Raw genomic sequence first — 26,334 nt, 5'->3', positions numbered from 1 at the left:
TTCCTCTAACTGTGGCCATCTAGCTTTTAGCCCTCAATTAGCTTTTTTTTTTTTGTTCATGGTGGTTAGAGTAACCTCCGCTTTCCTCCAGTCCCTCACAAGTTTCTCACTCACTCCAAACTCTCTCTCTGCTGCTCGATTACTGTTTTCGGATGCATATTTCACCAGTCGCAACTTGTAATCTGCAGAGTATGCTTTTCTTTTTGGTGGCATTTTTTTCTGGCCTTCTCCGTTGTCTTAAGTTATCAGTAATGTTGAAATTTTTATTTTTCTATGGTAGTCAGAAGTCGCAGGAACAGTCACACAAGCCTTGAGTGCCCTCTCGTGAGCTGCATTTTACCTACGGATGTTTGTATTTTGCGGACCACATTGCGAGCCGAACCATGCAGCACCTACCTGCGCAGCTCATGACCTCCCTGTGGTGTCGAAGCCAGCTCCTTCCAAGTGCAGACGCTAATCCTCCGTCGTCGCTTACCCATTGCTCCCACGCAGCTCTCAGCGTCAACTCTGCTCACACTGATATCCAAGGGTTGAAGCTGTTTTGTTAGCCCTCCCGGAATAAACACCGTGTTCGTCTGCTTCACATGCTGTTTCACAGTCACTGTCTGGGTGAAGTGAGGAATACGCGTCCAATGTTCTGTTCTCTGATTGGTTATCGTGACCAACGTGACCTATAGGATGGCTACCATACTGCAGTGCCCATGATGCATTGCATTTCCGTTTCCGGTGGCCATTTTAAAACATAGAGCGACTCTGTCACGTAAAATTGTTTTATTACGATAAATTAATTGAGAATCTACCGGTATATTTTTCATTTATAAGTCGCACTGCAGTATAGGTCGCACCCCCTGCCAAAACATGTAAAAAAGTGCGAGTTATAGTCCGGAAAATACGGTAGGTGCTTATTATTGGTGAGGGATGATTTGCTGTCCTTGACTTTGCGGATGACGCCGTGATTTCTGTTGAATCTGAACGACACAAAGCGAGGAATTCCTGTTTTTGTGATAGTCCCAGATAGGAGTGCAGCTATTCATTATTTTAGTAATTGAATATTCTATCAATTTTTGTGGCGATTAATGAAGTAATCGGATAAAAAGTACTTTTGCATTTTTAAACAACATCAGTAGTCCAGGGCTCTCCCTAAGCAATGACACAATGTCGCTGTGCCATCACGCAGATTGTCAAATTTAGTGCATCCCTTTCTGTTTTCATGGGTAATTATTATTTTATTTTTTTTTACATCTTTACAAGTTTTGGATCTTTCCTGGTGTCAGGAGTTCAGACCGTAAGTGCAGGCGGTCGGTCTAATCCTCAGTCAGTCAGGCTGCACCTGAACATGAGCACAGCCTGTGGACAGCTGGGGTCTGGAAGGGGTGCAGTGATTTACCCAGACTGACTCCAAATGAAATGAAGTACTAAAGAACTAAATTAAGTATTTTTATTTATTTTTGAAAATGCGCTCTGTTCTCAAAACGGTTCATGAAGCACTCTCTCCCTCCTTGCTCTGTCTCTTTAGAATGCTGAAACAATAAACAAGGGATGTTTAAGTATGTTTCTGAGTACTGGCAATTTTGGCGGGGGGGGGACACATACAACGGACTCTGAACTTAAGATGTGATGTTATGAGCCCTGATGAGGCAGCAGTGTGTCCTGCTGTACGTCTGCAAAGGCGAGCGCTGTTGGCTTTTCATGTACCGTTTTGAGAACGGAGTGCATTTCCGAAAATAAATAAAAGTACTTAATTTAGTCATTTCAGATGATAAGCGTGGACCCTCTTTTCCTTCAAAGGCTTTATTTTACTCTTTTGTGTCGCGTTGGAAAGCAGTAGGTTTTGGTGCTACAGAAACTAGAGCATGCACACAAGCCATGTAAGAACTGGCTTGTGCGCATGCTCTAGTTTTCTTCTGTTTTTTTTTTTCTGCGGACAATGCGGTGCCACACAGGCCTGGCATATGTACTACAATGTTAAACGGAGCTTCAAGGCACAGAATTTGCCTCAAATATTTTTTGTAATTGAATAATTTGAGTTACTCGACTAAACGTTTCAGCCCTAGATCCAGGATTTCAATAACTTCCTGGGTTTAGCCAGAATGAGCCATTTCATGCTCCCAGCCTTGATTTGACTTCATCATTTTGACCTGCTAAGACCTGAGCTTAGACAAGAATTAGCTTTTAAGATAACATTTGTCCCCCTAGTCTGGTCCATAAGTATTTGGACAGTGACAGTTTGTGTAATCCCCACCACAATGGATTGGAAATGAACCAATCAAGATGTGCTTGTAGTGTAGAATTTCAGCTTTAATTCAGAGGTATTGTCACAAATGTCACAGTAACCATTTAGAAGTTATGGCCATTTGTATATTTGGTGTCTGTCTGGTCAAAGCCTACAAGTAATTGGACAAAATTAATGGAAGGATTATTTTTAATACAAGTTTATTTTGCAGTCGGTTTTCTTTTGATGAGTTCGGGGATGAATACATGAACATTTCAAAGTCACTGAATATGTCTTGTGCATCTTTTACCTCAATCATTCAGGAATGCAACCTATATGGTACTGTATGGCAAAGCTCTCTCTTTTCATAGCTGTCCAGTTTTTAGGTAAACCTATATTTCTACTTAATTTACAGTGCTGGTTTTATTCCCTGCTTATGTTTATTATTGTACATCAAATCAAATTCCTTATATCTGAAAATGTGCTTGGCAATAAAGTTGATTCTGAGTAGGCAGTTCTCAAAAACTCAGTTATATCGATAGCTTGGTGACATTAGCGTCACGAATGGAGCCACGGTTACTGAGGCAATATTCCGGTCATAGTTTTAATACCCACATCCAGCTACGAGGTGGGGGCATATTTAAACTTCATTCATCCCCCCCCCAGATTATGACCACGCACCTCCTCTTTACAAATTAATCTGCTCGCCAGGAGTTAGACACAGTCAGGCACTGCCAAGATGGGTGCATCGAGCGGCGCACTATTTTAACTTCGAACCTGGTCTTGAGAAAACCTATGGGTGACGTCACAGAGGGTTTTTCGAGTAGATATACATGAGGGCTGTTCCACGCGGCCCCTCTTAAGAACTCTTCCCACAGTAACAGGAACTAACTTTTAATTAGACTCTTGCTTATGTGTGAAACAAGGGCATTATTTTAAAAAAAAAAAATCAGTTGAGAAGATGGCCTTACAGTGAGGAGAGTGCTCCTCTTTTGGAATGGGCTGCCTCTCTCAGCCTCTTCAGAAGAGACTGTAAAAGGTATTTTAGATCAAAGTCAAAGGCAAATAAAGACCTCGCATTCACACTTTAGTTCAATTTCCCCCACCTTACTGGAGCATTGTGCCTGTGCCACTGAAGTGAATAAGGGACGGCTTTTTGTTCCGCTTGGCACAGTATTCCTCTTTGAGCCACTCCGTCTCTCCTTTTGCCTCCTATCTCTTCTGATCTTTCTCTTCATTTCTCATTGTTACACAGTTTTGCCTCCTATTGGACATGAAATTAGCTCGCACGCGACGCTTTCCTAGTGCGTTCCCCGCCACAGTCGCTTCTCAGCTCACACACAATAGATTTTGTGGCGACGTGCGTCAGACGTGATAACACGTGTGTTCACATGTACCGCGTGTTGTGCCTGAGAGTAGGACGGGCTCTTTTAGGCTCCCGACAGCCCGTTTCTCTGCTTTAGCTTTTCTGTTCCGTTTATCGCTGCTTCTGCTCTGTGCATTTTTATTTTTTTATTTTTGTGTGTGTGTGTGTGTGTGTGTGTGTGTGTGTGTGTGTGTGTGTGTGTGTGTGTGTTGTGCCAGAGAGCTTCATTAAAAAGCTCTGTTATTTTTGTCAGTGTGGGACTGTTCACCAGCAGTGTCCCATCCCTCCTAATGAGTCCGCTCTTTGGCCTATGCAATGCTTTGAAGAAAAATAAACGTTTTCTCACTGTCCCTTCATATCTTTCGTCCCTGTGCTCGTTGTTGTGTTTCCTTCAGGTATATGTCAGACATGTCTCAAATGCCATTTTGGAGGTTTTTTTTTTTTTATAAAATCCCTCTCTTCCTATTAATCAGTTATATATTTAAGAATTTATTTGGCATTTCTAGGTATGTACAGTCAGGTCCACGTGTGTTTGTTGTAATTTTGCCTCTGCACACTACCACGATGGCGTTGAAATGAAATGGTCAGTATGCATAAGTAGCACAAACGTTTAGCTTTACTGTGTTTTCCAGAGTATGTAAGTCGCACTGGATTATAAGTCACACATTTTCTGTATTATCAGCTCTTTAATTCAGGATTTTTGTGCATTGTTGTAGCGTACTGGCATTTATTACGTCTGCCAAGGATGTAATAAAATCATCGGCATTTATTTATTTGTCTGTCTGTTACATCAAAACTACTGCAAGGATTTTGATGACATTTTCACCACAGGTACATATTAGGCCATGGAAGGCTCCATTAAATTTTGGAGGTGATTCAGATCTAGATTCTGGGTCAGGATTTCAATTTGTACGCTTCACTTTGTCACATTTTGAGGATTACGTCAAAACTACTTTACAGATTTTCATCACACATTGATGTTTTACCTTGGAAGACCCCATTAAATTTTAGATGTGATGTGGATCTGGATCCAGATTTTGGATCAGGATTTCACTTTACAGGCATTTTACTATTACGTTAAAACTACTTCACGGATACAACATCACTATGTAAAACCAAGATCAGGAAGATCAGTCGGACCATTCTAGATCAGTATGCAATTATTGCATTGTGTTGTGGAATCCAGATCCAGGTAAAGTCTTGGTCACGATGTGAATCTATCACATTTCTGTTATTTTGAGTCCTTGTCAACCCTTGGCGGACGTCAGAAATCTTGGCTTGCTCTTGTTCTTTTATTAATTGAGTGCATTTTGTTTAGAACATTTTCCTGGACATTAAACTGAACAAAGAAACAAATAGAGTATCTTTCCGACTCCCATGCAGTTCATTCTGGCACACTGTTAAAATCAGTTTGGTTTTATTTGTTTGTTTGTTTGTTTGTTTGTTTTTCCACACATCATGCATTTTGAGCATTTTAGTGCAATAATAACTAAACTGTTTGTGGTCTGGTGATGTTTCATGGTGATGCATTCAAAGTCTGTATTGACCTGTGGTTTTTACAGTTTCAAATAAGCATGGCTGCATTGTGCTCTTCTCAGAAACGTCGGCACCACAGAAAAATAATCATCCGACATGGAATCAGTAAAATAATCTATGTAAAATGTAACCGCTTGGATTCATTATACTTCATTCTTTAAAACTGATATTTGGCAAATCATTTCTACTGGGTTCTGTAAAAAATAATTGTGGGATCATTTGGCAAGAAAACAGTCTGCTGCAGACATGTGAATACAGCTGTCACATGCTATTTTTGTAGTTGCCACTGATTTCAGCAGATCATTTGTTCTGCAGATGCACAAGAAACTGGACTTTTTTTTTCCCTCCCTCTTTTTCTTTTTGATGTTGCCTGGTTTCTTCTCCTCTTCTACCTGCACACTCTCTCATCTTCACCGATATTCAGACTGGGTCATTCCACTGCTGTGAGACTCAGATATCGGCAGCTGTATATGTGCTTTGATACTGTCCATACCGCCCTGCTTGAATAGCTTCCTCTGACGTCTCCCACCCCAGCACTTCCTGCGTGCCTGGCACAGCTCGAGCCAGCATCTGCAGTGCTAATCTATAATTCTGTTTAATTAATGGCCATTACAGGAGAGGCAGTAGAGTACCTCCCTCCTGTTGCTCCGTCTAGCACTGTACAGGACGCTACAGTGCGGTCCCTGCCGTTCACTGATGAGGAGAAAGGCAGGAGGCTTGAGTGCATTATTGCAGTGCTGCCGAAACCTTTTATAGTAATTGTTTGGAGGTTGATTTTTTTTTTTTTTTTTTTAAATTAAGTGCAATGCCCACTGCTTTATTGTGGTTAAGAATTTGACAGGCGCTCTTGTGGGTATTCCAGAGTCGTTTACCTCATGCAAAGTGTTCACGGTGCTTCACTTTTCCACATTTTATTATGTTACAGCCTTATTCCAAAATGAAGTATTTTTTTCTTACTCACAACATCCCATAATGACATCTTCTTTTTTTTTTTTGCAAATTTATTAAAAATATAACCACTAAGAAATCATATGTCCATAAGTATTCACACCCTTTGCTCAATACTTTGTTGATCCACCTTTGGCAGCAGTTACAGCCCCAGGTCTTTTGAATATGATGCCACAAGCTTGGTGCACCTATATGGGGGAAGTTTTGCTCATTCCTCTCTGCAGCACCTCTCAAGCTCCATCAGGTTGGATGTGGAGTGTCCATGCACAGCCATTTTCAGATCTCTCCAGAGACGATCAATTGGATTCAAGTCTGGGCTCTGGCTGGATCACTCAAGGACATTCACAGAGTTGTCCTGAAGCAACTCTGGTTGTGTGCTGAGGATCATTGTCCTGCTGAAAGATGAACCGTCACCCCAGTCTGAGGTCAAGAGCACTCTGGAGCAGGTTTTCATCCAGGATGTCGCTGTACATTGCTGAATTCATCTTTCCCTCAATCCTGACTAGTCTCCCAGTTCCTGCTGCTGAAAAACATCCCCACAGCATGTGCCACCACCATTCTTCACTGTAGAGATAGTATTGGCTATGTAACAAGCGGTGCCTGGTTTCCACCAAACATGACACTTGGCATTCACGCCAAAGAGTTCAATGTTTGTGTCATCCGACCACAGAATATTTTCTCCTAGTCTAAGAGTCCTTCAGGTGCCTTTTTGCAAACTCCAGCCGGGCTGCCATGTGCCGTCTGGCCACTCTACCATACAGGCCTGATTGGTGGATTGCTGCAGAGATGGTTGTCCTCTGTAAGTTTCTCCTCTCTCCACAAAGGAATGCTGGAGCTCTGACAGTGATCATTGGGTTCTTGGTCACCTCCTTGATGAAGGCCCTTCTCCCAAAATTGCTCAGTTTAGACAGGTGGCCAGGTCTAGGAAGAGTCCTGATGAGTCTAAGCTTTTTCCATTTATGGATGATGGAGGTCACTGTGCTCATTGGGAACCTTCAAAGCAGCAGAAATTTTCTTAGCCCTTCTCCAGATTTGTTCCTCTAGACAATCCTGTCTCCGAGGTCTACGGACAATTCATTTGACTTCATGCTTGGTTTGTGGTTGGACGTGCACTGTCAACTGTGGGAAAGAAAGGCACACGCCTGACTTTCTTTAGACAGGTGTGTGCCTTTCCAAATTATGTCCAATCAAATTAATCATCTCCAAATTAAGCTGTAGAAACATCTCGAGGATTTAGCTCACCTAGATGCACCTGACCTCAATTTTGAGCTTCATGGGACATAAACTACATGTGATTTCTTACTTTTTATTTTTAATTAATTTGCAAAAATAAAAATAAAAAGTTTTTTTTCACATTGTCATTAAGCGATATTGTGTGTAGAAATTTGACTTAAAAAAATTAATTTAATACATTTTGAAATAAGGCTGTAACTTAACAAAATGTGGAAAAAGGGAAGCGCAACTCCTAAAGGGATAGATCGATTTCAGTCAAACTACACACAATATTAGCACATGTGAAGATGTGCACTAACAAAAATAATTCCAGTATGACATTCTCAAGGGGAGATGATCAGACTGTTTTCATAAAATCATATTTGTCAGTTCCATGTAGAAACAGAGTTGTTGGCGTTTTCAGTACAAAGCTTGACCAGTTTATTAATTCAGCCATTTTGCCACAAAAGATTTAATCCGATATGTGATATGCTAGATGGCCCTGTGTATTTGACACAACCAGTGACTGGATTTGTTAGTCCAGATGACAGGATTCCTTGAATGAAATATTGATTCCCTTAACACTGCCTCAGTTGCTACTTCTTAAACATTATTGATTGTATGGTAGTTGGTAGTAGTGATAAACTTTGGGTCCATATAAATTACATTACATCTAAACATAACATAGCAACATTATGTTTTTAAAGTCTACAGTGGGTGTGGAGCTCCGAAATGTGACATGACATATCCATGACAACATCTGAGCAGGCTGTACACTGTCGTTCAGTTCAGTTTGTTTATATAGTGCCAAATCACATCATCAGTTGCACCAAGGTGCTTCATGATGGTAAGGTCTAACCTTACCCACCATCATGGCAGATGGGCATTATACATCCAGACACAACAAGATCTGTCAATATCTCCACTGGAAGGTCTGCAAGGAACTGGAGATGGAAGTCAAAGAACATGTCTGGGAGCACGAGCCAGCACCACTCTCATCCAACGGAAAAGTTATGATCTTCTACGATTGGACCGGGAGTGACATGTTTAGCTGCATGTTCTCCTTGAATTGCTGGCTGTCTGAGTGGTGTCCAAAAAATGAGGTGGGCTTCATAGATAATTGGCAAAGCTTCTGGGGAAAACCTGGTCTTGTTAGGAGAGACGGCATCCATCCCACTTTGGATGGAGCAGTTCTCATTTCTAGAAATCTGGCCAATTTTCTTAAATCCTCCAAACCGTGACTATCCAGGGTTGGGCCCAGGAAGCAGAGTTGTAGTCTTACACACCTCTCTGCAGCTTCTCTCCCCCTGCCATCCCCTCATTACCCCATCCCCGTAGAGACAGTGCCTGCTCCCAGACCACCAACAACCAGTAAAAATCTATTTAAGCATAAAAATTCAAAAAGAAAAAATAATATAGCACTTTCAACTGCACCACAGACTAAAACAGTTAAATGTGGTCTATTAAACATTAGGTCTCTCTCTTCTAAGTCCCTGTTAGTAAATGATATAATAATTGATCAACATATTGATTTATTCTGCCTTACAGAAACCTGGTTACAACAGGATGAATATGTTAGTTTAAATGAGTCAACACCCCCGAGTCACACTAACTGCCAGAATGCTCGTAGCACGGGCCGAGGCGGAGGATTAGCAGCAATCTTCCATTCCAGCTTATTAATTAATCAAAAACCCAGACAGAGCTTTAATTCATTTGAAAGCTTGACTCTTAGTCTTGTCCATCCAAATTGGAAGTCCCAAAAACCAGTTTTATTTGTTATCTATCGTCCTCCTGGTCGTTACTGTGAGTTTCTCTGTGAATTTTCAGACCTTTTGTCTGACTTAGTGCTTAGCTCAGATAAGATAATTATAGTGGGCGATTTTAGCATCCACACAGATGCTGAGAATGACAGCCTCAACACTGCATTTAATCTATTATTAGACTCAGTTGGCTTTGCTGAAAATGTAAATGAGTCCACCCACCACTTTAATCATATCTTAGATCTTGTTCTGACTTATGGTATGGAAATTGAAGACTTAACAGTATTCCCTGAAAACTCCCTTCTGTCTGATCATTTCTTAATAACATTTACATTTACTCTAATGGACTACCCAGCAGTGGGGAATAAGTTTCATTACACTAGAAGTCTTTCAGAAAGCACTGTAACTAGGTTTCTTTATGTTCTCTAATGCCTTATACCAACACAGTGCAGAGTAGCTACTTAAACTCTGTAAGTGAGATAGAGTATCTCATCAATAGTTTTACATCCTCATTGAAGACAACTTTGGATGCAGCTCCTCTGAAAAAGAGAGCTTTAAATCAGAAGTGCCTGACTCCGTGGTATAACTCACAAACTCGCAGCTTAAAGCAGATAACCCGTAAGTTGGAGAGGAAATGGCGTATTCCTTTAACTTTAACTAGTAATGACTTCATGACTTTCTTTGCAAATAAAATTTTAACTATTAGAGAAAAAATTACTCATAACCATCCCAAAGACATATCATTATCTTTGGCTGCTTTCAGTGATGCCGGTATTTGGTTAGACTCTTTCTCTCCGATTGTTCTGTCTGAGTTATTTTCATTAGTTACTTCATCCAAACCATCAACATGTCTATTAGACCCCATTCCTACCAGGCTGCTCAAGGAAGCCCTACCATTATTTAATGCTTCGATCTTGAATATGATCAATCTATCTTTATTAGTTGGCTATGTACCACAGGCTTTTAAGGTGGCAGTAATTAAACCATTACTTAAAAAGCCATCACTTGACCCAGCTATCTTAGCTAATTATAGGCCAATCTCCAACCTTCCTTTTCTCTCAAAAATTCTTGAAAGGGTAGTTGTAAAACAGCTAACTGATCATCTGCAGAGGAATGGTCTATTTGAAGAGTTTCAGTCAGGTTTTAGAATTCATCATAGTACAGAAACAGCATTAGTGAAGGTTACAAATGATCTCCTTATGGCCTCAGACAGTGGACTCATCTCTGTGCTTGTTCTGTTAGACCTCAGTGCTGCTTTTGATACTGTTGACCATAAAATTTTATTACAGAGATTAGAGCATGCCATAGGTATTAAAGGCACTGCGCTGCGGTGGTTTGAATCATATTTATCTAATAGATTACAATTTGTTCATGTAAATGGGGAATCTTCTTCACAGACTAAGGTTAATTATGGAGTTCCACAAGGTTCTGTGCTAGGACCAATTTTATTCACTTTATACATGCTTCCCTTAGGCGGTATTATTAGATGGCATTGCTTAAATTTTCATTGTTATGCAGATGATACCCAGCTTTATCTATCCATGAAGCCAGAGGACACACACCAATTAGCTAAACTGCACGATTGTCTTACAGACATAAAGACATGGATGACCTCTAATTTCCTGCTTTTAAACTCAAATAAAACTGAAGTTATTGTAGTTGGCCCCACAAATCTTAGAAACATGGTGTCTAACCAGATCCTTACTCTGGATGGCATTACCCTCACCTCTAGTAATACTGTGAGAAATCTTGGAGTCATTTTTGATCAGGATATGTCATTCAAAGCGCATATTAAACAAATATGTAAGACTGCTTTTTTGCATTTACGCAATATCTCTAAAATTAGAAAGGTCTTGCCTCAGAGTGATGCTGAAAAACTAATTTATGCATTTATTTCCTCTAGGCTGGACTATTGTAATTCATTATTATCAAGTTGTCCTAAAAGTTCCCTGAAAAGCCTTCAGTTAATTCAAAATGCTGCAGCTAGAGTACTAACGGGGACTAGAAGGAGAGAGCATATCTCACCCATATTGGCCTCTCTTCATTGGCTTCCTGTTAATTCTAGAATAGAATTTAAAATTCTTCTTCTTACTTATAAGGTTTTGAATAATCAGGTCCCATCTTATCTTAGGGACCTCATAGTACCATATCACCCCAATAGAGCGCTTCGCTCTCAGACTGCAGGCTTACTTGTAGTTCCTAGGGTTTGTAAGAGTAGAATGGGAGGCAGAGCCTTCAGCTTTCAGGCTCCTCTCCTGTGGAACCAGCTCCCAATTCAGATCAGGGAGACAGACACCCTCTCTACTTTTAAGATTAGGCTTAAAACTTTCCCATGATGCACTGAGTGTTTCTTTCTCCTTTTGCTCTGTAGGCACCACTCTGCATTTAATCATTAGTGATTGATCTCTGCGGGGATGGGGTAATGAGGGGATGGCAGGGGGAGAGAAGCTGCAGAGAGGTGTGTAAAACTACAACTCTGCTTCCTGGTCCCAACCCTGGATAGTCACGGTTTGGAGGATTTAAGAAAATTGGCCAGATTTCTAGAAATGAGAGCTGCTCCATCCAAAGTGGGATGGATGCCGTCTCTCCTAACAAGACCAGGTTTTCCCCAGAAGCTTTGCCAATTATCTATGAAGCCCACCTCATTTTTTGGACACCACTCAGACAGCCAGCAATTCAAGGAGAACATGCGGCTAAACATGTCACTCCCGGTCCGATTGGGGAGGGGCCCAGAGAAAACTACAGAGTCCGACATTGTTTTTGCAAAGTTACACACCGATTCAATGTTAATTTTAGTGACCTCCGATTGGCGTAACCGGGTGTCATTACTGCCGACGTGAATTACAATCTTACCAAATTTACGCTTAGCCTTAGCCAGCAGTTTCAAATTTCCTTCAATGTCGCCTGCTCTGGCCCCCGGAAGACAATTGACTATGGTTGCTGGTGTCGCTAACTTCACATTTCTCAAAACAGAGTCGCCAATAACCAGAGTTTGATCCTCGGCGGGTGTGTCGACGAGTGGGGAAAAACGGTTAGAAATGTGAACGGGTTGATGGTGTACACGGGGCTTCTGTTTAGGGCTATGCTTCTTCCTCACAGTCACCCAGTCGGCCTGCTTTCCCGGCTGCTCGGGATCTACCAGAGGGAAACCAACGCGGCTAAGCTACCTTGGTCCGCACCGACTACAGGGGCCTGGCTAGCTGTAGAATTTTCCACGGTGCGGAGCCGAGTCTCCAATTCGCCCAGCCTGGTCTCCAAAGCTACGAATAAGCTACACTTATTACAAGTACCATTACTGCTAAAGGAGGCCAAGGAATAACTAAACATTTCACACCCAGAGCAGAAAAGTGCGGGAGAGACAGGAGAAGCCGCCATGCTAAACCGGCTAAGAGCTAGTAGCTGCGCTAAGCTAGCGGATTCCTAAAAACACACAAAGTGAATAATGTGTAAATAATTTAGAGGTGATTCAGCAGAGGGAGTGCTTTAGTTAAGGCACGTGAAGATTACACTGTGAAACAAATCGTTATCTACGTAACTAGATCAATCTAACTGCGCAGATTAACAGCTAACAGATACAGCAAAACACCGCTGTGCTCCGGAACAGGAAGGGATACAATACCGCAGTGAGAGCCAACCACCAGTCTAATAGCAGTCAAATACCAGTCAAATAACAAAAGTCATTTCCCTTTACAGCATACAGTGGTACAGCTGTGAGGCTGAAGTCCTCAAAAGGAAAGCAGGTCTGACTTATGGTTTTGATTTATAAACCAAATTAATCCCGATATTTTAACTACATTAAATACATCTGCCTCACAGCTGGACCGCTGTACACTGTGAATGGAAGATGACTCTTTCTTACAGCAGTGGGCAGAGCACACAAAGACTGAAGCCCTGGCTTGTTGGTTGTGTTGGGTTTGTGATCATGTTTGATTTTATTCAGGAGCATTGGCAGTGCTTGAACTCAATACCAGCTTGTCAGTAGCTGAGAGTGTACTGGAGACAATACTGAAAGTTAGCAGTTAGCTGTAGCTTCCACCAAATGTTTTGGTGGTTTATCGGTTTAGCGTTATAAAAGCTAAATCAGTTAGTTGATTAACGATTATTGAAGCTAACATTTTGGTTAGCTTTGCCCACCACTGATCTTAACAGTGGTGAAGAAAATCTCAGTCAGTAGTTTCTTGATTGTAGGAAGAAACCTCAAGTAGACCAGATTCATTAGGGTGACTATCTGCTGTGGCTATATTACCAATAATAAATTAACAAATTAAACAAAGTACAACAAAGAGCTGTCAAAAAGGCAAGACAGAGAAGATGCAGCTAAGCATCCAATTACTCATGAAGTCCAGTGTTCACATTAATTTGTCCAATCAAACAGCCTATAAAGATCATGGTCCCGTGAAGTAGAACATAAATTGGGATCATCATTGAGCTCATCATCAGTGAGCTCACAGTTATAAGCAGGGGTGGTGGCCAAGTGGTTAATGCACTTGGTTTCAGTGCAGAAGGTCCCAGGTTCAAATCCCACCCCTGCCACATTTCTCCATGTAATGTGGAGTTGCGTCAGGAAGGGCATCTGGCATAAAACCTGTGCCAATTCAACCACCTTGGATCTGCTGTGGTGAACCCGAGTGCAAACAAGGGAGCATCCGAAGGGACTTACTTTTTTATTGAGCTCACAGTTATGGTCCCTGTGACCACATCATATGTTCCAGTCCCCAGAGAACCCCACAGGTCACCAGGGGGCGCCAGACCCCACAGTCTCAAATCACCGCAAGTCTCTAGTGACGGTGATTGACATCCAGACAGTGGTTGTTGCCAGAACTGTTAATTTCAGGTATAATCTCTCGGGCTATCGGTGGTGCTCATCTGCAGACTCATCATCCACCAAACCCTTGATCAGAGAACAGAAGAGAAATCAATCAGCCGGAATGAAAAACACGCAGCAACACTGTATCAATCACTGTACGAGGTCCGATAGAAAAGTAACGGACCTTTATATTTTTTGCAAAAACTATATGGATTTGAATCATGTGTGATTGCATCAGCCAAGCTTGAACCTTCGTGCGCATGCGTGAGTTTTTTCACGCCTGTCAGTTGCGTCATTCGCCTGTGAGCACGCCTTGTGGGAGGAGTGGTCCAGCCCCCTTGTCGGATTTTCATTGTCAGGAAATTGGCTGATCAACTGCTGCTTTGCTTCATCAAAATTTTTTCAGAAAGTGTGAGAGACAGCCAAGTGGAAACCATTTGGAAAATTCAGATGGCTTTCGATGAAGATCTTATGGGGATCACACAGATTAAATTACAACTGGATTAAAGATCGCCCACAGCGGCGGATGGCGTGCTGCGCACCAAGCGGAGATCGACAGGCTCAAATGACCAGATCATTTCCAAAGTGAACGCTTTGTTGATTCGGGACGTCGTCTGACTACCAGAGAAATGGCAAGACAGCTGGACATAGCACTTTTTCGGCACATTCCACTGTTACAGGAGTTTTTGTAATGGAAAGAGGAGCAGAGAAATTCGCCACGGAGCCGCTCATGGCACGGGACGAAAGCACCTCCGTGTTGGTCTCACAGGACAAGCCCTAACATGCCCAGCTCTTGGACCATTCGGAAAATTCAGACGGCTTTCGGTGGCTTTTCAGTCGTGTGACTATCCGAGAAATTGTGGACAAGCTGGACATGCCACAACATGTCCTGTGAGGCTTCATCACGGCGTTGCTTTTTGTTCTGTGCCCTGAGCTTCCGTCCCGACGTTCGAATTTCTCCTTCTCTTCTTCTCTTCTGGTGTTCTTGGAATGCAACTCAGCATTCTTCTTCTTCCAAACACGACTAGTTGAGTTTTTACCAAAAAGTTCTATTTTGGTTTCATCTGACCAAATGATATTCTCTCAGTCCTCTTCGGGATCATCCATATGCTCTCTGGCAAACTTCAGACGGGCCTGGACACGTACTGGCTTAAGCAGGGGGACACGCCTAGCACTGCAGGATTTGAGTCCCTCTCTGCATAGTGTGTAGCCTTTGTTACTTTGGTCCCAGCTCTCTGCAGGTCATTCTTCAGGTCCCTCCGTGAAGTTCTGAGATTTTTGTTCACCATTCTCATGATCATTTTGACCCCATGGGATGACATCTTGCGTGGAGCCCCAGATTGAGGGAGATTATCAGTGGTCTTGTATTTCTTCCATTTTCTTACAATTGCTCCCGCAGTTGATTTATTCTCACCAACCTGCTTGCCTATTGTAGATTCACTCTGAAAGACGTGCGGAGGATTTCGCGCGTCGGCATGGAGCTGCTCAGGACGCGCAGCCAAAATAAAAAACACCTCCGTGTTTGAAACCATTCAGAAGATTCAGACGGCTTTCGATGGCTTTCAGTCGAGTGAGTATCCGAGAAATTGTGTAACAGCTGGACATGCCCCAACATGTCTTGTGAGACTTCCAAGACGGAGGTGTTTTTTTGTTGCGCGTCCTAAGCTGCTTCGTGCCGACGCGCGAAATCCTCCGCACGTCTTTCATTACAAAATCTCCTGTAACAGTGGAATGTGCCGCAAAAGTGCTATGTCCAGCTCTGTTTCCATTTCTGTGGTAGTCACATGATGTCCCGGATCAACACAGCATTCAGTTTAGAAATGATCTGGTCGATCCAGCCTATCAAATGGCCGCTCGGCGCGCCGCGCGCCCTCTGCTGCTGTGGGCCGTCTTTAAAAAGGTTTTAAGTCTATAATCCGCGTGACACCGACAGAATCTTCACCGATATCCATCTGAATCTATTGAATGGTTTCCAACTGCCTGTCTCTAACAGTTTCATGGAGCAAAGCGGCAGTCTGTCAGCCATTTCATTGACAAAAGAAATCCGACGGGAGGGGTTGACCAGTGCTCACTCAAAGCCTGCCCACAGGCGAATGCACACGAAGGTTCAAGCTTGGCTGATGTAATCACACGTGATTTAAATCCATATAGTTTTTGAAAAAAAATAAAAAGGTACGATACTTTTTGGACAGACCTCGTGTGTGTGTGTGTGTGTATATATATATGTATATATATACGTGTGTGTATATATATGTATATATATACGTGTGTGTATATATATATGTATATGTATATATATATATATGTATATATATATACGTATATATATATATATATAATATAGTTTTGTGAGCTTGGTTGCAGATCTTTTGTTAGTTTTTTTAAGCAGGTGTTTTGTTTCTGTTCATATTTAAAAGCATGATTATTCATTTTCAGAAGAGTTGCTATTTCAGCCAGACTCCAAGTTGCCGCACAGTCTGTCAGTGCCGCTGTTCTCACCCATGAATATCCACGAAATGCGCATTAGTTGATTTCTGTTTTTGTTTTTTTTTTTTAAACTAAAAGCCTGGCAGATTTGTCTCCGGGCTTGGTGGCTTTCAGCACACCTGCTATGTCACTGAAAAGAAAAGAAAAAAAAACAAACTTTTTTTTCTTTTCTTATTTCTTCCTACCTTGCCTCCTTAAAGTTGCAAGCATATCAGCAGGCTCATGAAAACGCCTCAGCACCATGTCATGATCGAAGTTTTGCACATGACACCCCCCCCCCCCCCCCCCCCGCGCGCTTTCTTCTTTAGGTGTTGTTTCGGTGATCTGTCTTCTCAGCAGTTGCTGCTGCTGCTGCAGGATTTTGAGTCATAAATGCCATTTGGAGTAGTTATTTTGATTAATACAAAATCTCTGCTCTGTCAGTTCACTGTCAAGGTTTAGACCTTGAAACTAGCAAGTAGATTCTTGTGCTTCACTGAAAGGAAACATTGCATTATTCATTTTAAGAATTACAGCCATTTTTGTACACAGTCCCTCTCTTTTTACAGGCCATAAGTTAATGGACAGACCAAATGTAAGTATTTTTTGTAAATCCTAACTATCACTTTTACAGCCAGCTTTCTTTAGACAGATCAGACACAAATACAAACAGTTTGCTGCTGTATGTTATACAGCATCATGGTGGTGTGGCCCAGTCAACCATTTTCTGAGATACAGGGAAAATGTCAGCTGCTACGGAGGTGGGCGTGTCATGGTTTGCACGTTGGACTGTGACACTGAGCGATCTGGGTTCAGTCAGATTTATTCTCTGTCTACACTGGGTTCCATCACTTGCACTCTACGGAAACTGACCTTCTCAGAGTTTCAAACGATATTTTAATAAGCAGAGATGTTCCGTACTTGTCCTTTTGGATCTCTCTGCAGCTTTTTATACGGTTGATCAAGGGGTTATTTATAATTGAGAGATTAAGGACTTGGGTGGGTATTTCTGGGTCTGCCCTGGACTGGTTTTTATCTTATCTTTCACACAGGACTTTCACTGTTGCTCCTGATAAATTTATGTCCTCCTTTTCCATGTTATCCTGTGATGTGCCCTAAGGCTCTGTTCTGGGACCTATATTATTTCCTCTATATTTGCTCCCACTTGGTCATGTCCTGAGCTCTTTTAAAGCGGTTTCTTACCACTGTTATGCAGATGACATCCAGCTATATATTTCATTCACTCCTCAAACTGTTTCTAGAGTTTCTGCTCTTCAGCACTGTGTTGAGGTTATTGGTGGCTGGATGGTGGCTAAGTACTTGTCCCTTAACACAGCAAAAACTGAGGTTCTTGTTTGTGCCCCTGACAGGGTTCATTCTCACTGTGGTTGGGAACCTTGGTTCTCTGGTCCCTTTTGTTAGCTCAGCAGTCAGGAATTTTGATGTTACGTTGGATCAATCCCTCATTTTTTAAGCATATGTTACCCGCCTGGCACAATCTTGCTTTTTTCATCTGCGTAATATTGCCCATTTGTGCAGGATTGTGTCTAGGGTCAAGATGGAGATGATCATTCATGCGTTTGTCTCATCGCATCTGAATTATTGTCATTCACTGTTTATTAGCCTTAGCAAGTCCTTTCTGGACCGCTTACAAATGGCTCAGAATGCAGCTGTAAGGCTTCTTACGAGGGCATCAAAGAGGTCATATGTAATGCTGATTTGTTCCACTTTGCACTGGCTCCCCACCCATTTTAGACTTCAATTTCAAATTTTGGTCCTGATTTTTAAAGCGATACATGGTTACATGCCACTTTATATCGCCGAGCTACTACATCCGTATGTGACACGCAGGCCTCTGAGGCCTTCGGATCTGGGCCTGTTGGTTGTGCCTAGGACAAGACTGAAGACCGGGGGGACTGTGCTTTTGCGATGGTGGCTCCTAAAATGTGGAATGCATTGCCTTTGGGCCTACGTTCTGTGGACTCAATCGAAATATTTAAAGTGAAGCGCAAGATGCATTTGTATAGGCTGGCTTTTACCTAGTTTTATCTGTTTTGTGTGTCTGCTATTTTTAATTTCTACGTTCTTATGTGAAGCACTTTGCAGTTTTCTCTAGAAAGGTGCTATGTAAATAAACTTTACTTACTTACTTACACTACAAGCAGATGTTGTTGTTCATTTCAACTCCAATGTAGCTGCTTTAATTACCAAACTGAAAATCACATATTTTTAGCTATTCTTAATGACCGCTCTTGGCCCACCTGCAGGACCTTTGTAACCCACCAGCAGCCTAAACTTGAAGAATCACTGCTATAAGGCTTTGCAGTGTATAGTCAAGTTTTCAAATGGTCATTTTCTGGGATGCATATCTGTGAAAGTGAGAACGAGGCTTAAGGGCATGAATCTGTGTGGCTGCAGCTCTTCAAAACTGTCTTCTTGCTCTGAAAGTTCTGCTTCATTTCAAGTGTACTGACACTTTAACCTAACACATTTCCCTGCTGTATCTTCTCTTGTTGCTATTTTTTCCTTCAATCATCCTTTGCTTTGTTTACTCCTGTCCGTCTCTTGTCCAGAGGCCATAACCAGAGGATGGAGTTCCTGGGAGACTCGATCATGCAGCTGGTGGCCACAGAGTACCTCTTCATCCACTTCCCCGACCACCATGAAGGACATTTAACAGTAAGATCAGATCTGTTAAATCACCCCGAGGGTTTGTTATCTCACACACCCTCTTCACAGTCTCTGTTCCCACCCACGGGCCTCTGCGTCTGTCGTACATCTACATTTTGCATCTTTGAACCTGCTGTTTTGCCTTCCTGCTCCTGCTGCTTGATGTTACTTGGAACTGCTATTCTTTTTTTTTTCTGCATTCTTCCCATCAATCTTTTGACTCTCCAAGTGCCAGTCAGGTTTTCACCTTTCTGTTTCCACAAAATAAGTCTCCTCCACTGCAGTTCTGTCTTCCCACCCCTCTCCACCTGCCTGTATGTTTACAGTGCTTCTTCTGATGGGTATTGTCATGAGACAAAATTGTTCAGTGTGGGGTTTTTTTCTTCTTCTTCTTTCAATAATATGTCTTTGTTGGCACATTTTACTGAAGCTGTCAAGTATCTGAAAAATAAAGTTGTGTGTGTCGGGTTTGTAACACAGGTACAAAGCAAATGCTCATACTTTGAAGATGCCTTTTTCTTCTTCTTCTTTTTCTTCTTCTTCATCTTGACAGTGTAGGCTAGCATAACATGTTCTCTTCCTTCAAACATCAGCAGTTCTTTACAGATGACTGAAGCGAACTGCTAGAAGTATTAAACTTTCTCAACTGCAACTGTATATAAACCTCTGTAGTTAGATATTTATTAGACGCTATGACATCTCTGGTATAAAAGCTTCCAGAAAGCACTCTTTAAGAGGCTAAGAGCTCCAGCAGTATATGGACCCAAAAGTCACAGTGGAACACATCTGAAATGGCTTTCAAATTGTGGAAAAAGCACCCATTCAACTGGTGAGTGTGTTTGGGCGCCGTTGCGGTGAACCCATCAAAGTAAGACAAATTCAAACAGTCATATTCCATCCATTTGCTGTTTTCTACATCTTGTAGCTATATTTAAGATGTTTTTTGTTGTTACTTTTAGTGACGTAAATACACCTGACTCCGTCTAACATGTTGTTATCCTCTAATCTCCCAGTCGCAATTTAATATTTAACAGCGCACCGCGCAGTCTGCCTGAAACAGTTACTCTGCATTACCATTTCTGTCTTTGATTAATTATTCCACCTGGGTTTTATTTTGATGTTTCTGTGTGTTTGTGAGTAGTTCATTGAAGGGTGTTGGTCTGTGTGCGAAACCTGTCAAATGCTGGGTCACGCAGATTTTTCTTTCTATTTTTTTTTTTTCTCTCCCTTCAAGGAAGTCATGTTTTTGGCCCATTTGTGTGTGTGTTTGTTTAGCAGCAATGCATCCCAAAAGACTTGCATGCATTTCCTTGATATTTGGTGGAGAGGTAGGTTTTTGGTTAAAGAAGAGTTGTGGAAATTTTTCTTTTCTGGCAGAGGCATATGTCAAGAATGAGCAGTCTTTATGTAGGATGAGGTGTTGGTTTGGACAAACAAAGTGCTTTGATTCCTCTGTAAGCAAGTCAAAGGTCACTAGACCGCAGATCACAGTCTGCTTTCTTAGCACCTGTACCACCTAGAATTTCCATCAAACGACGCAATACAAATCCTCTGGATGATATTTACAGTATTCTTAAATTTGAAACACCTCCTCAGGCCGCTGGTAATGCTGATAAAGTCCTCAGCAGCTTTCAAGGTGTGGTTGTGGAAGGACTCCCTCCAGTCCATTTGGAGCACCAGTTTTGTCCATGTCTGCAGATCCTTTGGCAAGACTGCACACAAATTCCTGAGAAATAGATTAAATCCCCCCCCCCCCCCCCCCCCAAAAAAAAAGTTCAGTTCCAGAAGGCCATTTAACAAAACAGACATCGTATTCATGATATGAATTTTCTCAGAAACATAAATATGTGTTTGGATGAAATAGAAATATGTGTTTAGGTGAAATAGAAATATGTGTTTGTGTGGTACCATTTGCTGTTTTTGTATCTCTGGTGTTTTTTTCCCCCCTGAAAGCTACTTTACAAGAATATATGATGTGCATTTGTGTCTGTAGCTTCTTCGCAGTTCGCTGGTCAACAACCGCACCCAGGCTAAAGTGGCGTTGGAGTTGGGCATGCAGGAATTTGCAATTACCAATGACAAAACCAAGCGTCCCATAGCACTCCGGACCAAGACTCTGGCTGACTTATTGGAGTGTAGGTTTTGTTTTTTTGTTTTTTCCTGTCTGATTCATTTGCAAAAATATGAAATAGAAAGAAGAAATAAATACTGTTTGTGTGTTTGACCTCCTATTCAACCTTTTCTTGCATGTCTTTTTATATAATACACAGCAAGAAGCATTATTGATTTCTATGTGGCCCTTCTGTTCCTTGTCAAGTGCAATCATTCTGTTCTAAAGACATTAGAAACCAGCCCATGTGCGTGCAGCAGGAGGGACATAATTACTGATGTTTTTGGTCTTTTCTTTATAGGTCCCTCTAATGCGAGCTGCCACGACTTCACACATATTTAAAGAGCTACTTTTCCTATTTACCAGCACAACAGTATTTTATTTTTGTACTTTAATTATACATAATTAGAACAAGGATTAGCTGCTTTCAGTATGTTGTATAGCTCGTAGTGACAGTCTTAAACCGAAAAATAATGCAAAGAAAAAAAGCCATTTAGTTGTTTTTTGTTTTTGTTTTTTTCACATTATTGTGGTATTCAGAAAAATTCAAAAATTAAAAAAATTTGTTTTGGAAAAAAAAAGTGTGATGGTGGTGGTGGTTGGGGGATATACTCAGGGCTATCTTACAGTGCATTTAGGACAATACGGTATATCATTATTTCCATCAGCCACCAAAGCTGTATCAGTGTAGTTTGGAAAAACTGTTTAGAAAAAAGAACAGAAAGCAAATCATATGTTGTCACATTTCATATATATATATATATATATATATATATATATCAGTTAATGAAAATTTGTGTTCCAGCTCATTCATTTGACATTTTAAAATTAAAACCTTACAGTCTGACCGCACCTGTGCCATTTCAGTGACTCTTGCAGCTTTACCACCTTATTTACCTACATTTAGAGCAAAAGACTTTCACAGTTTAGAGCAAACGTTCACAGTTGGGCTGGTCAGTAATTTTAAGATCACACCATCCTCCAACATATGACAAATACTAGGTGACAGCGGGTAAAATGTATGTAGTTTTCATTGGAGTTTCGATCAGCGGTTGTCAGATAAAATCGATTCAGAGAGAAGAAATGAAAATGACAAAAGATGTAATCGACAGAAACGCCACTGTTTATTTTTAAGAGTCTAAGAGTATTTTTTTCTTCTTCTTCTTCTTCTTTCTCCTCCCAAGCAGTTTGTTTTTATGTTTTTGCTTTTGTGGCTCTGTTGTCAAGATTAACTGTAAAGCTCCAGAAAATTGTAATATGTCTGTAAATTCATTAGACCTTAATCACAAGTTTGGTCACCAATGTTCAGTACAGCATTTTTGATTATTCTGCTCAGTACTCAAATGCACATTAGAAGAAAAAGAGAGGATATGTGTTCACACATACAATTTAATTGCTGTCAGCTGTAACCATTAGTCATAAATCTGACCACTATTTTTCTTTTTTTGCCGTTTTTGCGATTTCCAAATCCTGTGATTGAATCCTTTTATTTTGAGCCTTTGATGGAAAAATGACAAAAATAGTGCAGCTTTATCACACAGTATTCAATGGGCAAATCTTAATACACGAATCACACATTCACAGACAAACGCACGCAAAAGAATCAAAGCTTCATTATGTTTGCCTTTCAAATTGTGCTTCAAAGTTCAGGCCAGTGCAGAGTTGATGACACAGGGAGAGGAGGAGGTTCAGCGCCGAAACGAGTGCATATGAGCACTCATGCCCTGCAGCTACAGCAGGCCCTTTTCTGGCCTTCTGAAATATTACCTCCTTTTCCTCTCCCATGTCCCACTGTCTCATTCGTGGGCGTGAATGAATGCTTTGGTGGCTAATGGAAGACAAAAGCAAAAGCACAGCCAGGAGATGAAGATGAGACTTCGCAGTTACTGCTTCGGTTTCAATTTTTCCCCCACTTCAATAGAACCACTAAAACCTCTAAATTCACTTTGACGTAATCTTGTATATTATATAGATGTTTCTTTGTGAACTCTGCGTGGCCTCGGGTTTGCCATTTTGCCATTTGACGGAAAATGGAGACAACTGCCAAGCATTCTGAGGAAGTACTTTACGTTAACATTGTATCTCTTACAGTGGAAGGTTGTAGCAGAGGTTGACTCTCTCATCTTTAATGTTTTATTTAAACTCTGCTCTCATTTAGGAAGACGAGAGCAGAAAAGAGAAGCAGCCTGTCAAATAATCTGTGTTCATAGTGAGTATTTCTCTCTTCTGTGTGTCTTCAGCATTTATAGCGGCCCTCTACATTGACAAAGATCTGGAGTACGTGCACACATTCATGAACGTATGCTTTTTCCCCCGGTTGAAGGTAAGCCCCTGTTAATCGCCATTTGTCACTCACACTGATCAATGAGCCGCCAAGCCTGGCAAGTCCAAATGAAAGAACCAAAGAGAGGATTAGATGGGAGCTAATGGCTCGGTCCTAATGGCACTACCATTGGCGCAAAGCTGCCAGTGGCGCTTGCCTATTGAATGCTCCTCGCAATTTCTCCTCAGATTTGTTATTTTAGACATCTTTAATTGGACTCACAGTGGCGTCACTGTGCATTTACGGGGCTGTTAATGTTCATTGCTGGTGTTTTTCTATTGATTCAAGAAGTGCTCTGCTTGACATTGGCATCCACTTCAGTAGTTGGAAGGTTTTGAGTGTGGCTCGATCGAGAGTCCCGTGGCTAGATGTTAGGAAGGAGAGTCATTTTCCTCTCAAAGAGCTCCTGTTAGACTGAGGAGCTGTAAGTGGAGGAACCGTTTCATAAGGCAGCTATTTCTCTAATAATTCAGCTGTTGTGGTGAATTCAACTTGTTACATACATGACTGTGCGAAGGTCTTGTGTGTCAATAAAAATACCAGAAACAAAGATGCTACACAAGTTATGAAAAACAAATGATCAAATAATTTCTGATAATTGAAATAAAAACAATGAATACCCTTTGCCTTTGAAACGGAGTTCTTTCAGGTGAACTGTGCCAACATTGTGTTTATCAGTTTATTGTTGAATAATGAATTTCTTCTTTGGAAATCGTGTATTAGATTTGATGTTCTCCCTCAGGCTTTCAGTGACTTCCTGGACTCAGCCTTCAGAATTGATTGTTTTTTCCTGAAAGTATCAAACATGTTAATAGATTTGTCTGTGGTGCCTCCTGTCTTACCGCGCCGTGATTCCTGAACAATAACAAGTGACCTAAGGCCATGACTGGTTGTCTTTGGTACTAGCGCCTCATTTCCACAGTGTATAATGTCCATAATATACATGATACATCCTCTAGTGTTCAATGCAAAGAAATGCATTTTTTATTTTTTTTTATTTTTTTTTGCTCACACCCATGAGTTAAACTTGTGAAACTACTTTTCACTTATACAACTATGCTGTTTGACTAACAACTGTCAAGCAACTTAATTGAAGGAGCTTGTTTGTTAGCTTTCCAAAGCTTCATAACTTCCTGGCAGACAGCACACATGAGCTCCCTAAAATAAGCAGCAGAAGTTCTTTTTTTTTTCCCCAATGTACTCAAGACAAATTCCAGACTAGGCGCGAGGCTACAGAAGGAGATTTGTCCGTACATTGGTCATCACGGAAGCTTCCATAGAAATGAATGAGTAACCTGTTCTCAAGGATGCGTACGCAGAGGTATGTGGAAAAGAGGCATAGGTCTCTCTGGAGGAGCCTCGGGTATGGTTGGAATAACGTTGTGTACTTGGTGAGACTCAAATAAGATGTACTACTGGCATTTTGAAGGAACATCAGCTATGATGTCATCTCTGGTTCTCAAGACCAGGCACCTAAGTGGGTCCACTCTACTCTTCTACTCTCCTATTTTACTCTTCCTTTTTAGATATTTAGATATACCTTTGTATACTGGCATAGTTCCACCTTAGAATTGGAATATAATATATGATATACCTTACTGAATTTTCATGACCATGTGGCACACTTCTCTACGTGAGATTCATTGCTTCGGTACCTCAGTGCTAAAGACTCTAGCAACTGGAAAAGTCCAAGGTGGTGCCCCCATATCACCTGGATTATTGTAAAACCACACCCAGCAGATCAGTGGCTACTGGTGGGAATTTCATTTCAGTTCATTCCATTTATATAGCACCAAATCACGACAAAGCTGCCTCAAGGTGCTTCACACAAGTAAGGTTTACCAACCACTAGAGCAAGCACACAGGTGACAGTGGTAAGGAAAACCTCCCTCTGATGATTTGAGGAAGAAACCTCAAGCCGACCAGACTCAATGGGGTGACCCTCTGCTTGGGCCATGCTACCAACACAATTGACAATCCAAATATAAGGGAAATTGTGGGAGTCCATGGTGATGTCCAGGATAGAAGGCTTGCAGAAGAAGACACCCAATGCCACTTCTGGATGGAGCTGCACTTCAAACAGAGAGAGAGAGAGAGAGGAAAAAAAAACAGAATGAGGCAGCAGAAAGACAACAAATAAGGTATAATTTGTCAGCATTAAGCAACAAGAAAAACAGAAGAAATACTAAGGGGATCAACAGCCACTAGCCCTAAGCTTCACTAAAAGACCCAGACTTTAGATACAGTTGAGGCTGTGACCTGCTCTTTTTACTAATAAAATTATTTTAAAAGGGTAGAAGCATAGTAACATACTATACCACTAAGATAGCCATATGAAAGGGAAAATAAGTGCTTCTTAAGTCTGGACTTGAAACGTAGGGTTTAAGTAGGTCAGCTAAGTAGGGAGGTGCTAGTCTGTGAATAATTTTATAGGTTCATAGCAGAACCTTAAAATCTAGGAATGGACTGGCTGTCTGCCTGGGTGGTTGCCAAACAAGAACAGGGGCTGGTCTTGAGTGCAGTGTAAGTTTTTGTGCATTTACAAGGTTCAGTGAGAGAGGCACAGAAATGCTTCCAATCCAGAAGCAAAAAGGTTTAGTTCTATCAAGCCCTGAAAATAGGCCTGTTTTTAGGATACGTTTGTAGCTTCACTCACTGTGATACATCTTCCAAGTACAGAGACGAGTCCACTCCTCTGATCTTTAGGTCACCACTTCCAAGAGCCACTTTTTGATTGATAAACATTTGAAGCAGTTATGAAAATAGCTGCTAATTACTTTTCTGTCCATAAATTAGATGAACGTTTCAGCTCCACACACCCGTACGTAAACAAGCAGGAGCACCACGCAGCGCTGACCTCGGGTTGTGAAGCCGCTGCAGTGGTCTGATCTGCCATGCTAATTGCTGTCTCTGCGTGCCTCTCC

At 41.5% G+C, this 26,334-nt stretch overlaps 1 protein-coding gene across 1 annotated transcript in view; it reads left to right on the top strand.

Annotated features, from left to right (window-relative positions):
• Window positions 1-26,334, top strand: part of drosha (drosha ribonuclease III) — a 268,873-nt gene that overhangs the window by 176,084 nt on the left and 66,455 nt on the right. The window contains 3 exon segments of the mRNA XM_034167642.1: window positions 18,881-18,986; window positions 20,971-21,112; window positions 23,328-23,410. Of these exon segments, the coding sequence (XP_034023533.1) occupies window positions 18,881-18,986; window positions 20,971-21,112; window positions 23,328-23,410 (331 nt within the window).

The sequence above is a fragment of the Thalassophryne amazonica genome, chromosome 1 (genome assembly GCF_902500255.1).
Source record: "Thalassophryne amazonica chromosome 1, fThaAma1.1, whole genome shotgun sequence".
In the NCBI taxonomy this organism is placed as follows: domain Eukaryota; kingdom Metazoa; phylum Chordata; class Actinopteri; order Batrachoidiformes; family Batrachoididae; genus Thalassophryne; species Thalassophryne amazonica.
The sequence above is the reverse complement of the archived record's forward strand: the minus strand, read 5'-3'. Positions and strand labels throughout refer to the sequence as shown.